The sequence below is a fragment of the Cherax quadricarinatus genome, chromosome 95, assembly GCF_038502225.1.
Source record: "Cherax quadricarinatus isolate ZL_2023a chromosome 95, ASM3850222v1, whole genome shotgun sequence".
Classification (NCBI taxonomy): domain Eukaryota; kingdom Metazoa; phylum Arthropoda; class Malacostraca; order Decapoda; family Parastacidae; genus Cherax; species Cherax quadricarinatus.
Genome location: NC_091386.1, coordinates 8,928,249 through 8,944,122, shown reverse-complemented (window position 1 = coordinate 8,944,122; position 15,874 = coordinate 8,928,249). Strand labels below are relative to the sequence as shown.

General features: G+C 45.0%; 1 protein-coding gene across 1 annotated transcript in view; it reads right to left on the bottom strand.

Moving 5' to 3' along the window:
- LOC138855463 (ankyrin-1-like) overlaps positions 1-11,246 on the bottom strand; it is a 154,902-nt gene extending 143,656 nt beyond the window's left edge. The window contains exon 1 of the mRNA XM_070104938.1: positions 10,919-11,246. Coding sequence (XP_069961039.1) covers positions 10,919-11,185 — 267 coding nt within the window. The 5' untranslated portion in view covers positions 11,186-11,246. The remainder of the gene's footprint in view (positions 1-10,918) is intronic.
- Between the last annotated feature and the right edge of the window lie 4,628 nt (positions 11,247-15,874).

Sequence of the window (15,874 nt, the reverse complement as noted above, 5' to 3'; positions counted from 1 at the left end):
ATGTCATTTTCATATTGTCGCTGGGCCTCCCTCCTTACCTGTGCGTACTCATTCCTGGCTCTGCGACTGATCTCCCTATTTTCGTGTGTTCTCTGCCTTCTGTACTTTTTCCATTCACTATTGCACTTTGTTTTTGCCTCCTTACACCGTCGGGTAAACCAGGGGCTTGTTCTGGTCTTCCCGTTGTTACTGTTGCCCTTGGGAATGAACCTTTCCACTGCCTCCTTGCATTTTGTTGCTACATATTCCATCATTTCATTTACTGGCTTTCCTGCCAGTTCTCTGTCCCTCTGGACCTCCCGCAGGAAGTTCTTCAACCCTATGTAGTCCCCTCTTTTATAGTCAGGCTTTTCCCATTCTACTCCTGTTATTCTCTCCACTTGCAGCTCTACTATGTATTCAAAGCACAGAACCATGTGGTCGCTAGCTCCTAGGGGACTCTCATACTTGATGTCCTCAATGTCTGAGCTGCCCAGGGTGAACACAAGGTCCAATCTTGCTGGTTCATCCTCCCCTCTCACTCTGGTAGTGTCCTTAACATATTGGTGCATGAGGTTTTCCAGCACCACGTCCAACATCCTGGCTCTCCATGTTTCGGGACCCCCATGTGGCTCCAGGTTTTCCCAGTCAATCTCCCTGTGGTTGAAATCCCCCATAACCAGCAACTTTGCTCTGCTGGAGTGAGCTCTTCTTGCCACCTCAGCAAGAGTGTCCACCATTGCTCTGTTGCTCTCTTCATATTCCTCTCTTGGCCTCCTGCAGTTCTGTGGTGGATTATACATCACTGCAATGACCACTGTGTTCCCCAGACTGAAGTGTACATGCTATGTAGTCTCTTTCTCCCGTCTCATCTATTCCTTCCATTTTCTCGAATTTCCATCTGTTTTTTACGAGCAGAGCAACCTCACCTCCCCCCCTGCCCCTTCTATCTTTCCTCATGATCTGGTATCCTGGTGGGAAGATTGCATCTGTTATTGTCTCCATGAGTTTTGTTTCTGTAACTGCTATGATGTCTGGGGACTTCTCATTGATTCTTTCTTGCCATTCCTCATGTTTATTCGTTAATGTGTGTGTGTGTGAGTGTGTGTGTGTGTGTGTGTGTGTGTGTGTGTGTGTGTGTGTGTGTGTGTGTGAGTGTGTGTGTGAGTGTGTGAGTGTGTGTGTGTGTGTGTGTGTGTGTGTGTGTGTGTGTGTGTGTGTGTGTGCGTGTGTGTGTGTGTGTGTGTGTGTGTGTGAGTGTGTACTCACCTAGTTGTACTCACCTAGTTTAGGTTGCAGGGGTCGAGTCCAAGCTCCTGGCCCCGCCTCTTCACTGGTCGCTACTAGGTCACTCTCCCTGAACCATGAGCTTTATCGTACCTCTGCTTAAAGCTATGTATGGATCCTGCCTCCACTACATAGCTTCCCAAACTATTCCACTTCCTGACTACTCTGTGGCTGAAGAAATACTTCCTAACATCCCTTTGATTCATCTGTGTCTTCAGCTTCCAACTGTGTCCCCGTGTTGCTGTGTCCAGTCTCTGGAACATCCTGTCTTTGTCCACCTTGTCAATTCCTCTCAGTATTTTGTAAGTCGTTATCATGTCCCCCCTATCTCTCCTGTCCTCCAGTGTCGTCAGGTTGATTTCCCTTAACCTCTCCTCATAGGACATACCTCTTAACCCTGGGACTAGTCTTGTTGCAAACCTTTGCACTTTCTCTAATTTCTTTACATGCTTGGCTAGGTGTGGGTTCCAAACTGGTGCCGCATACTCTAATATGGGCCTAACGTACACGGTGTACAGGGTCCTGAACGACTCCTTATTAAGATGTCGGAATGCTGTTCTGAGGTTTGCCAGGCGCCCATATGCTGCGGCAGTTATTTGATTGATGTGCGCTTCAGGAGATGTGCCTGGTGTTATACTCACCCCAAGATCTTTTTCCTTGAGTGATGTTTGTAGTCTCTGGCCCCTTAGACTGTACTCCGTCTGCGGTCTTCTTTGCCCTTCCCCAATCCTCATGGCTTTGCACTTGGTGGGATTGAACTCCAGGAGCCAGTTGCTGGACCAGTTCTGCAGCCTGTCCAGATCCCTTTTTAGTTCTGCCTGGTCTTCGATCGAATGAACTCTTCTCATCAACTTCACGTCATCTGCAAACAGGGACACCTCGGAGTTTATTCCTTCCGTCATGTCGTTCACAAATAACAGAAACAGCACTGGTCCTAGGACTGACCCCTGTGGGACCCCGCTGGTCACAGGTGCCCACTCTGACACCTCGCCACGTACCATTACTCGCTGCTGTCTTCCTGACAGTATTCCCTGATCCATTGCAGTGCCTTCCCTGTTATCCCTGCTTGGTCCTCCAGTTTTTGCACTAATCTCTTGTGTGGTACTGTGTCAAAAGCCTTCTTGCAGTCCAAGAAAATGCAATCCACCCACCCCTCTCTCTCTTGTCTTACTGCTGTCACCATGTCATTGAACTCCAGTAGGTTTGTGACACAGGATTTCCCATCTCTGAAACCATGTTGGCTGCTGGTGATGAGATCATTCCTTTCTAGATGTTCCACCATTCTTCTCCTGACAATCTTTTCCATGATTTTGCATGCTATACATGTCAGTGACACTGGTCTGTAGTTTAGTGCTTCTTGTCTGTCTCCTTTTTTAAAGATTGGGACCACATTTGCTGTCTTCCATGCTTCAGGCAATCTCCCTGTTTCGATAGATGTATTGAATATTGTTGTTAGGGGTACACATAGCGCCTCTGCTCCCTCTCTCAGGACCCATGGAGAGATGTTATCTGGCCACATTGCCTTTGAGGCATCTAGCTCACTCAGAAGCCTCTTCACTTCTTCCTCGGTTGTGTGTACTGTGTCCAGCACATGGTGGTGTACCCCACCTCTCCGTTTTTCTGGAGCCCCTTCTGTCTCCTCTGTGAACACTTCTTTGAATCTCTTGTTGAGTTCCTCACATACTTCACGGTCATTTCTTGTTGTCTCTCCTCCTTCCTTCCTTAGCCTGATTACCTGGTTCTTAACGGTTGTTTTCTTCCTGATGTGGCTGTATAACAGCTTCGGGTCAGATTTGGCTTTTGCTGCTATGTCGTTTTCATATTGACGTTGGGCCTCCCTTCTTATCTGTGCATATTCGTTTCTGGCTCTACGACTGCTCTCCTTATTCTCCTGGGTCCTTTGCCTTCTATATTTCTTCAATTCCCTAGCACACTTGGTTTTTGCCTCCTTGCATCTTTGGGTGAACCATGGGCTCATCCTGGCTTTTTCATTATTCCTGTTACCCTTGGGTACAAACCTCTCCTCAGCCTCCTTGCACATTGTTGCTACATATTCCATCATCTCATTAACTGGCTTCCCTGCCAGTTCTCTGTCCCACTGTACCTCATTCAGGAAGTTCCTCATTCCTGTGTAGTCCCCTTTCCTGTAGTTTGGCTTCATTTGTCCTTGCCTTCCTGCTTCCCCCTCCACTTGTAGCTCTTCTGTGTATTCGAAGCTCAAAACCACATGATCGCTGGCCCCAAGGGGTCTTTCATATGTGATGTCCTCAATATCTGCACTACTCAAGGTGAATACTAAGTCCAGTCTTGCTGGTTCATCCTCTCCTCTCTCTCTTGTAGTGTCCCTTACGTGTTGGTACATGAAGTTTTCCAGTACCACCTCCATCTTCTTAGCCCTCCATGTATCTTGGCCCCCATGTGGCTCCAAGTTCTCCCATTCGATCTCCTTGTGGTTAAAGTCGCCCATGATCAGGAGCTTTGCCCTGCATGCATGAGCTCTTCTCGCCACTGCAGCCAGTGTGTCAACCATCGCTCTATTGCTCTCGTCATACTCTTGCCTTGGCCTCCTGCTGTTCTGTGGTGGGTTATACACCACTGCAATTATTACCTTGGGACCACCAGAGTGAAGCGTTCCCGCTATGTAATCACTTTCTTCTCCGCTGTCTCCTCTCTCCAGCTCATCAAAATTCCATCGGTGTTTGATCAGCAATGCCACTCCTCCACCCCCCCTGTTCCTTCTGTCTTTTCTCAGGATCTGGTATCCCACTGGAAAGATGGCATCTGTTATCATACCTGTAAGCTTGCTTTCTGTGATCGCTATGATGTCTGGTGATGCCTCTTTGACTCTTTCGTTCCACTCCTCCCACTTGTTTGTTATTCCATCAGCGTTTGTGTACCATACCTTCAGTTTCCTTTCTAACACTGTGGTTTGGGAGGCCTGTGGGGGTGGGAGACCTGGTAGCTTACTGTGGGATTTGTGTGTGTGTGTGTGTGTGTGTGTGTGTGTGTGTGTGTGTGTGTGAGTGTGTGTGTGTGTGTGTACTCAGCTATTTGTACTCACCTATTTGTGGTTGCAGGGGTCGAGTCCTTGCTCCTGGCCCCGCCTCTTCACCGGTTGCTACTAGACCCTCTCTCTCCCCGCTCCATGAGCTTTATCAAACCTCGTCTTAAAACTGTGTATGGTTCCTGCCTCCACTACGTCATTTTCTAGGCTATTCCACTGCCTTACAACTCTATGACTGAAGAAATACTTCCTACTATCTCTCTGACTCATTTGTGTCTTCAACTTCCAATTGTGGCCTCCTGTTTCTGTGTCCCCTCCCTGGAACATCCTGTCCTTGTCCACCTTGTCTATTCCACGCAGTATTTTATATGTCGTTATCATGTCTCCCCTGACCCTCCTGTCCTCCAGTGTCGTCAGGCCGATTTCCCTTAATCTTTCTTCATAGGACATTCCCCTTAGCTCTGGAACTAACCTTGTTGCAAACCTTTGTACTTTCTCTAGTTTCTTGACGTGCTTTATCAAGTGCGGGTTCCAAACAGGTGCTGCATACTCCAGTATGGGCCTGACATACACGGTGTACAGTGTCTTGAATGATTCCTTACTAAGGTGTCGGAATGCTGTTCTCAGGTTTGCCAGGCGCCCATATGCTGCAGCAGTTATCTGATTGATGTGTGCTTCCGGAGACATGCTCGGTGTTATACTCACCCCAAGATCTTTCTCCTTGAGTGAGGTTTGCAGTCTTTGGCCACCTAGCCTATACTCTGTCTGTGGTCTTCTGTGCCCTTCCCCTATCTTCATGACTTTGCATTTGGCAGGATTAAATTCGAGAAGCCATTTGCTGGACCAGGTGTCCAGTCTGTCCAGGTCTCTTTGAAGTCCTGCCTGGTCCTCATCAGATTTAATTCTCCTCATTAACTTCACATCATCTGCAAACAGGGACACTTCTGAGTCTAACCCTTCCGTCATGTCGTTCACATATACCAAAAATAGCACTGGTCCTAGGACCGACCCCTGTGGGACCCCGCTCGTCACAGGTGCCCACTGTGATACATCATTACGTACCATGACTCGTTGTTGCCTCCCTGTCAGGTATTCTCTGATCCATTGCAGTGCCCTTCCTGTTATATGCGCCTGATGCTCTAGCTTCTGCACTAATCTCTTGTGAGGAACTGTGTCAAAGGCCTTCTTGCAGTCCAAGAAGATGCAATCAACCCACCCCTCTCTCTCTTGTCTTACTTCTGTTATTTTATCATAAAACTCCAGAAGGTTTGTGACACAGGATTTGCCTTCCGTGAATCCGTGCTGGTTGGCATTTATACTCCTGTTCCGTTCCAGGTGCTCCACCACTCTCCTCCTGATAATCTTCTCCATAATTTTGCATACTATACACGTCAATGACACAGGTCTATAGTTTAGTGCCTCTTTTCTGTCTCCTTTTTTGAAAATGGGAACTACATTTGCCGTCTTCCTTCCTCTGTACTCACCTATTTGTACTCACCTATTTGTGGTTGCAGGGGTCGAGTCCTAGCTCCTGGCCCCGCCTCTTCACCGGTTGCTACTAGACCCTCTCTCTCCCCGCTCCATGAGCTTTATCAAACCTCGTCTTAAAACTGTGTATGGTTCCTGCCTCCACTACGTCATTTTCTAGGCTATTCCACTGCCTTACAACTCTATGACTGAAGAAATACTTCCTACTATCTCTCTGACTCATTTGTGTCTTCAACTTCCAATTGTGGCCTCTTGTTTCTGTGTCCCCTCCCTGGAACATCCTGTCCTTGTCCACCTTGTCTATTCCACGCAGTATTTTATATGTCGTTATCATGTCTCCCCTGACCCTCCTGTCCTCCAGTGTCGTCAGGCCGATTTCCCTTAATCTTTCTTCATAGGACATTCCCCTTAGCTCTGGAACTAACCTTGTTGCAAACCTTTGTACTTTCTCTAGTTTCTTGACGTGCTTTATCAAGTGCGGGTTCCAAACAGGTGCTGCATACTCCAGTATGGGCCTGACATACACGGTGTACAGTGTCTTGAATGATTCCTTACTAAGGTGTCGGAATGCTGTTCTCAGGTTTGCCAGGCGCCCATATGCTGCAGCAGTTATCTGATTGATGTGTGCTTCCGGAGACATGCTCGGTGTTATACTCACCCCAAGATCTTTCTCCTTGAGTGAGGTTTGCAGTCTTTGGCCACCTAGCCTATACTCTGTCTGTGGTCTTCTGTGCCCTTCCCCTATCTTCATGACTTTGCATTTGGCAGGATTAAATTCGAGAAGCCATTTGCTGGACCAGGTGTCCAGTCTGTCCAGGTCTCTTTGAAGTCCTGCCTGGTCCTCATCAGATTTAATTCTCCTCATTAACTTCACATCATCTGCAAACAGGGACACTTCTGAGTCTAACCCTTCCGTCATGTCGTTCACATATACCAAAAATAGCACTGGTCCTAGGACCGACCCCTGTGGGACCCCGCTCGTCACAGGTGCCCACTGTGATACATCATTACGTACCATGACTCGTTGTTGCCTCCCTGTCAGGTATTCTCTGATCCATTGCAGTGCTCTTCCTGTTATATGCGCCTGATGCTCTAGCTTCTGCACTAATCTCTTGTGAGGAACTGTGTCAAAGGCCTTCTTGCAGTCCAAGAAGATGCAATCAACCCACCCCTCTCTCTCTTGTCTTAGTTCTGTTATTTTATCGTAAAACTCCAGAAGGTTTGTGACACAGGATTTGCCTTCCGTGAATCCGTGCTGGTTGGCATTTATACTCCTGTTCCGTTCCAGGTGCTCCACCACTCTCCTCCTGATAATCTTCTCCATAATTTTGCATACTATACACGTCAATGACACAGGTCTATAGTTTAGTGCCTCTTTTCTGTCTCCTTTTTTGAAAATGGAAACTACATTTGCCGTCTTCCATACCTCAGGTAGTTGCCCAGTTTCCAGGGATGTGTTGAAGATTGTGGTAAGTGGTACGCACAACATATCTGCTCCCTCTCTAAGGACCCATGGAGAGATGTCCGGTCCCATTGCCTTTGAGGTATCGATGTCCCTTAGCAGTTTCTTCACCTCCTCCTCATCTGTATGTATGTCGTCCAACACTTGTTGGTGTATTCCTTGTTGGTGTCCCCATCTGGTCTGTCCCCCCAGAGTCCTTCCTGTCTCTACTGTAAATACTTCCTTAAATCTCGTGTTGAGCTCCTCACATACCTCTTGATCGTTTCTTGTGAGTTCTCCACCTTCTTTCCTCAGCCTTATCACCTGGTCCTTGACTGTTGTCTTCCTCCTAATGTGGCTATACAGCAGTTTCGGGTCAGATTTGACTTTCGATGCTATGTCGTTTTCATACTGTCGCTGGGCCTCCCTCCTTATCTGCGCATACTCGTTTCTGGCTCTTCTACTAATCTCCTTGTTTTCCTGGGTCCTATGCCTCCTGTACCTTTTCCATTCTCTGTTGCACTTAGTTTTTGCCTCCCTACACCTTCGGGTAAACCAAGGACTCGTTTTGGTCTTCCTATTATTTCTGTTTCCCTTGGGAACAAAACTTTCCTCTGCCTCCTTGCACTTTGTTGCCACATATTCCATCATCTCGTTTACTGATTTTCCTACCATTTCTCTGTCCCACTGAACCTCCTGCAGGAAGTTTCTCATACCTGTGTAGTCCCCCCTTTTATAGTTTGGCCTGTCCCCTTCAGTTCCTGTTACCTTCTCCACTTGTAACTCTACTATATAGTCAAAACTCAGAACCACATGATCGCTAGCTCCAAGGGGCCTCTCGTAAGTGATGTCCTCGATGTCTGAACTGCTCAGGGTGAACACAAGATCCAGTCTTGCTGGCTCATCCTCCCCTCTCTCTCTGGTTGTGTCCCTGACATGTTGATGCATGAGGTTTTCAAGTACCACATCCATCATCTTGGCTCTCCATGTTTCGGGACCCTCATGTGGCTCCAAGTTTTCCCAGTCGATCTCCCTGTGGTTGAAATCGCCCATTACCAGTAACTTTGCTCTGCTCGAGTGAGCTCTTCTTGCCACCTCAGCCAGTGTGTCCACCATCACCCTGTTGTTTTCTTCGTACTCCTCTCTTGGCCTCCTGCAGTTCTGTGGTGGGTTATACATCACTCCAATGACTACTTTATGTTCTCCGGACTGAATTGTACCTACAATGTAGTCTCTTTCTCCAATCATGTCCATGCCTTCCATTTCCTCAAATCCCCATTGGTGTTTTATGAGCAGTGCAACCCCTCCTCCCCCTCTACTCCTTCTATCTTTCCTCAGGATCTGATATCCTGTTGGGAAGATTGTGTCTGTTATTGTCTCAGCGACTTTTGTTTCTGTGACTGCTATGATGTCTGGGGATTTTTCACTGATTCTTTCATTCCACTCCTCATGTTTATTCGTTATTCCATCCGCGTTTGTGTACCAAACCTTTAGTTTCTTTTCTATCATTGTGGTCATGCAAGTATATTGGGGTTGGGGGAGCGAGAGCCTTGGTGGGGGCCTATATGGGGCTGTGGTGTAGGTGGGGTATGTGTTGGTGGGGGTGGGGTCAGAATGCCCATAAGGGACAGCTGTTGGGGTGAGGTTTGTGATATGGGGGTTGGTGGCAGAGGGAACAGTGAGTGGGTTGTAGTATAGGTTGCTCAGTTGCGTTGGGAATGTCGCGGGTGGGGTCTTTTGGTGGGAGATTCTGTGGGGTGTGTTTGCCCTTCCTCCTGTGTCTGGGTCCTGCTCATTTTCATTGCTTCTCGTTCCTCCTTGCGTCTCTGTACCCTCTCTTTCAGTGTAGTCCTTTCTTCTTGTGTTCTGTCGCGGTCGAGGTATACTCTCTGGTACCCCTCTTTGTCCCTCAGTCTTGCTTTCTCTTGCAGAATCCTGATTCGAACTGATTCTTCCTTGAAAGTTACTCTGACAGGCCGTATCCTTCCACTCGCAAACCACCCAATTCTCTGAAAATTTGTCACCTGGGTCATATTGCCCTCCCCTATTGTTTTCATGATGCCTTCAATCATTTTTTTCTCCTCCTGTTTTATTTCTTCAAAGTTGGCCCCCTTGGCTTCTTGGAGCCCGTACACAAAAACTGACCTCGCCCTTTCCTCCTCCCACTGAGTCTCCATCTGCGTCCTCTGAGGCATTTTATTTCCTTCCATTGACATGTTCTTGCCTTCAGTCCCTGTCATATCTGAAACTTCTATTCTCAGTGGACTGTCTTTCCTGGCCAGCTGTCCCTTTCTACTGCAGTTGGCTGTTAGAATCTCTGCATATAACAAACCTTCATTGTCTTCGGACCTGTCGCTTGATCTTAGTGTGCTCATCGTCTTTTCCCTGGCCCCACGTGGGTCTGATAGGGCCTTCGTGTATGGCATGTCTCCGTTGTTGCTTACCATCCCCTTGTCTGCGCCTGACTTTGAATTTCCATCATTGTCTTCAGACCTGTCGTTTGATCTCAGTGTGCTCATCGTCTTTTCCCTGGCCCCACGTGGGTCTGATAGGGCCTTCGTGTACGGCATGTCTCCGTTGTTGCTTACCATCCCCTTGTCTGCGCCTGACTTTGAATTTCCTGATGTCACATCTGAATTGTCATTTGTCTCTCTAATCTGTTTCAGGCTTTGCAGTTTCTCTTCTAAGCACTGTATCCTAGCTTCTGCTGCTAAGACCTGTACTTCCCACTTCCTGCACTCTTCAGCTATCCGCTCTTCCATTTTCTTACCAAGCTCTACTATCTTCCTTCCCCACTCTTCCTCCCTTTTTTGGAGCTCTAACTCCCAGTCTTTCCTCCCTGGTTCGTCTACCAGATCTCTGGTTTTCCGTCCTCTAAGGCCACCCATATTTTTTTTTTTTTTTTTTTTTTTTTTATATTACCGCAGATAGAAGGCTAGAGGAGGGAGGGTGTAAAATGACTGGAATTATTCAAAAAAAATATATAACTTCAGATTAATCTGAAATTTTAAATATTTTTTTGTTCAGTGTTCATATTCCCTAGAATATCAGAGAAAACAGAGTAAGTTTCATTATGATAGTCTACTGGTTTCTGTGATATAAGAGAGAAATTAAACCCTCTCTGAAAACAAAACGTGAATGGCTATTGCAATCATGTTAGCACAGCTAAAAAACTATAATACGGCCACCCAAGTTTTGGTGAGTTATTTGTCATATACAATCACAATCTTGCTCCTAGTATAGGGTTTAAATTTAGTAACTTTTGGCTTCCAGGTGTTGATTTATTGTTCTTGAATTGTTTGTGGGTATTTGGCTGCAGGGTATGAAAAACTTTTGTTCATCTTGAAATTGTTGTTTCAAATTCCTGAGCTTCTACGAAGGTTTCAGTAATATTTCCTGGGTTTATTGAGGGAGTTTTAACTGCAGCTTCTTAGTTTGGATATTCAACTACTTTCTTTTTTTTAAGGGCGTTACGGACACTTACATGGAGTTATTTGATAAATGGAACACTTTCCATTGATCAGGCAGCAGCCAACAAGAGTTTAGTTATTTAGTAAACTGACTTATAATATTAGTGTTCTGAATTAATGAAGACATATTCTACCATAAATGTGAAAATTCTACCATTTTTGTGAAATTTCGCATATGTGGCAGAAAATTGATTTTTACGAAAGCAAAAAGTGAAATCTTGAAAGTGAATATCTGAATGTTTCACTTACCAGAAAAGTGTCATCTCTCTGACTAGGTAAGTAAATATAATGTCGTGCCTGTCGTGCCAGGTCCTCAGGAGTCTCAGCAGCCCAGGTCAAGACGTGAGGGTGAACCTTGCATGTCTCCAAGAGCACTTTTACCACTTCCTTATAACCACGCTCTGCTGCCCAGTGAAGTATTGTCCTACCATTAGCGTCCTGGATGTTACCATCAATCTTGATAGGGATGTTCTCTCTAAGTTTTTCAAGACGTTTATCAGTAACAGCTTGTAACATGTTGTTATATTCTTCTTCACATTGTCTCCAACAAGTTGTCTGTAACAACACCAGTTGTGATCACAAGCTTTGTATTCATTAAATAATTTATAATATAAGAACATAAGAGCATACAAGGCAGCTCCTTACCAAACCATCCCTACCCAAAACTACCCAAGAATTAATTAACTCCCATACCCACGACACCAATCAAACCCATCCCCTCCTGCTCATATATTTGTTCAATCTCTTTTTAAAGCTACCCAAGGTCCTAGCCTCTATCACTCTACTGGGAAGATTGTTCCACGCATCCACAACTCTGTTCGAAAACCAGTACTTACCTAGGTCCTTTCTGAATCTAAATTTATCCAACTTTAACCCATTATTTCTGGTTGTTTCCTGGTTCGACACCCTCAGTACTTTATTAGTATCACCTTTCTTTATGCCCGTCATCCACTTATACACCTCTTCTTATTGTGCAGCTTTATTATAACTAAATGATGCGAATACAAGAATGCGGCTATATCATAGAATTTTTTTATTAATATAAACATGAATTTTGTATGTTATAATTAAGATATTCGGTAGTCATGTGATATTAACGGTAACAGAGATATTAACGTTATAATTACTAACAAAGCAAAAATGATGACACTGCAAACAGTGGCATTAATAATCAAGTGCAATGACATCATCATTCTTCCTTCATCATCAAACATGTTATTGAAGGAAAAATTAATATTTGTATAAAACATTCTATATTTCTATAAAATATTTCATATTTTTATTAGATATTTCATATTTTCGTAAAATCTCTTCATATTTCTTATAAATATTCTATATTTTTATTAAGATATAAAAGTAATAAATATGGATGTTTGTAATAATTATAATCATCTCATAACAAGATGGTTCAGGTCATCAACTTGTAAATCAGATGTTTGTAATAATTATAATCATCTCATAACAAGATGGTTCAGGTCATCAACTTGTAAATCAGATGTTTGTAATAATTATAATCATCTCATAACAACATGGTTCAGGTCATCAACTTGTAAATCAGATGTTTGTAATAATTATAATCATCTCATAACAACATGGTTCAGGTCATCAACTTGTAAATCAGATGTTTGTAATAATTATAATCATCTCATAACAACATGGTTCAGGTCATCAACTTGTAAATCATCAAAATCATCCAACATCCGATGTTGTGATGATCTAAATTTTCTGATGAAAAATTGTTGTGCCATCAACATGTGAGTGATGATGTTGTATGTACAGATGAAACTGTTGACTCCAGTTGAGGAAGATCATCACCAGCTGTGGTTGCCACACAGCTACGAGGCAGCTGGTGGTAACACCCACAGCTGGTTTACTGGCAGTGACCAACTGATAATTGCTATTTTATTGCATCTACTACGAAGTGATTTACGAGTGGGTTATATGTTATGAAGAAGTAATTGTTTGTGTTCTGTGTTTTGTGCTCAGAAAAATATACATGTGAACAAACAAGTGTTACAATTGTGAGTTCAGAAAAATAATCATATTCATGTTGCCTCCAGTTATGAGGATAATAAATATAAAATCCTGTGCTCTAATAATGAGTGTATATTGTGTGTGCTCTGAGTTATAGAATCGTGTAATTATTGCAGGTTAATGAGTGCTGGTTATCCTAACATGTACTGTAAATTAACAAGTAAAAGTAATGATTTTTTTTATATTTTATTTATAACATACAATACATTAACAGAAGCATACAGCATGAGAGCATCGACAGACAATATAAATTCATCAATTTCTATACACTGCAATATGCAGTAATATGTCATGCAGCTGATAGGTGAATACTGCCATATACATAATTCTTTACTACAAAATATAACTATTCAAGTAATACAAAATAAAGAATCCTCTGACTCCTTCCCGACTGCTAATTTCAATATCCACACACAATAATTACATACCGCAAATATATATATATACATTAGAAACTGAATTAGTTTACAATGGGAGTCAAATCCTATCTTTATTGCTGTCCCATGCAGCATTCTCAGACTTCTACTTTTATACGCTACTACGATAGCCTTCAGCAGAAGGCATTAATTAACAATATTAAATAACTACTAAGAACGCATGAACTCAGCACTCCCATGCACATCCCAATTACACACAATCGTTCTCTCTTGCACTTATCACTCACCCACGCACATGCACACCAAACCAACATCTTTCGTTTGGCAAGCCCGTTTGGTACCCCCCCCCTTTTTTTATCTAATGCTTTACACAACAATCTAAACCCACTTCCCCCCCCCTCACAACTCTAGCAACTCCCCAACAGTTATGGACCTGTAACCCTCAGTGAAAGCTCCCTCCCATCTCCTCCCATAAATTTCCCGATTCCTATTCATTGTCCTACAAAAAATCCTCGCTAAAACTCGTTTCCTCGTCTCCCCATTATCCACCCCTCTCATTCCCCACGATATGTACACGAAATCCACCACGATATAAGCTACTCCCCGTGCCACATTCTCCCCCACCCCCCCTATATCAAGACTCAGCGCTCTCAACACTGACACCCCAGTTCCTCCTATCCTCCTGACCACTTTCCCCAGCCATTCCCTCACACTCCCCAAATAATCGCAAAAGTATACCACGTGATAGGCTGTTTCCAACTCCCCACATAACCCACACCAACCCTCCTCTACCACACGTCTGTTTCTGAGGACTGATCCAGTAGGCAGAATCCCGTGTAAAAATTTAAACATGATCTCTCGCACCCTGGGCCCTAGCTTTAGTTTACCGAACAGACTCCATATAGCGCCCCATGCATACATCGGGAACAGCCCCTCAACTGGGGCCGTCTCCTCTACCCTCAATATTCGATATAAATCCCTCACCTTTAATTTGTCTGGCTCGCGCGCCCACAAAAGTGCCCTCAACAAAATCTCACACTCCCTCCATTCCCCACCCACATACATTCCCCTCAAAATATCATGTAACCTTTGCATGCATGTCCCCCTCTGTCCCCCTAATCTTTTCCACTCCCACCTGACGAAAATGCATTTCACCCTCCTTCCCAGGTCCAACAAACCTAAACCTCCCTTCCTCACCGGCAAAGTCACCACCTCCCTCTTCATCCATTCACATCCTGAGCCCCATAAGAACCTAAAAACACTTCTAAGGATACGAGTAATCTCAGCCCTCAGCAATGGAAAAACTGCTGCTACATACCATACCTTACTGTACAGCAATACGTTAATAACAATCGCCCGTTGCAACAATGTCAAGTGATAAGGCCGTAACATCCCCAACCGATGTTCCACGCGTTCCACCATTCTCAACGAATTCGCCTCCCTAGCCTCCCGTATGGTCGCTCTATACGAAATGCCACATATTAATAACTGCCCTTCCTGCCTTCTCACCACATCACAGTCCCAATCAACTCTGTCTCTCCACTCCCCTAGCCCCATGATCTTTGTTTTCTCAACGTTTACCGTCATGCCTGTCGCCCCTCCAAACATGCCAACCACCCCTCCCAACTCTCTCAATCTTGTTCCCTTCCGGACTAGGAGTGTCGTGTCATCCACGTAACCTACCACATGATGCCTAATCAAGCCCTCCCTCGACCCCTCCCCACCACACACTCTGGTCTCAACCAACCTATAAAATGGATCTTGCACACATGCAAATAATAACTGTGATAGCGGGCAACCCTGCCTCAAGCCCCTATCCATGTTCACCACACCTCCCACACGTCCATTGATCTGAATTCTCGCTTTTGCCCCTTTATACAACGTTTCAACCCACCCCACAATCTCATCCCCAAAACCTTGTTTGCTAAGGATCTGTCTTAAACCCTCCCTTTCCACCTGATCATAAGCACCCTGCCAATCAATCGCCACCATACCCCCTCCTTCCTGCGTCCCCTCAAAACTCTCAACAAACCCCTTTAGAATTCCGTGCCCCATGACCATCGACCGTCCTGGCAACCCTAGTTGACCTTTTGAAACTACACGTCCCACTACACATTTTAACCTATTCCCCAAAATCTTCGCGAACAATTTATAGTCCGCACACATGAGAGTAATCGCCCTGTAATCCTTAAGTGTACTCTGCCCCTTACCCTTGGGCACAAGCACTACGACCCCTGTACTTTGCTTCTCGCCCAATTCTCCCCCGTCTTTCATTCTATTGAACAGCGTTACTAAAAAACCCCTTAACAGATCCCAATGTTTTAAGTAAAATTCACTTGGTAGTCCATCAATACCTGGTGCTTTGCCTCTGCACATGTCTACAAGCGCTCTCCATATCTCCCCCTCTTCAATCTCACCACCCAAAGCTTCCCTGTCCTTTCTCCCCAGAGCTACGGGCTCTACAGCACACACCCCATCAAGATCCTCCCTATTAACTCCTTTACTTTTCCAATAATGCCCATACCACGCATCCGCGAACATACTCATCACCTCCGTTGTTTTTAACACCTGCCCCTCCCTAAACCCTTTCACCTCAGTGTGCACTTCCAAATCTGCTATTGTGGTCGCTGTCCTCCTCTGCTGTTGTCTCCTCAACACACATGCCGATGGCTTGTCCCCCCAAAGCACTTCCTCCACACCCGCCTGCACCCGCACCGCATGAAATCTCTCCTCCTGCACCTCTCTTATCCTGCTCTTCAGATCATCTATTGCCTCTGTTTGGAATACCCCTCCC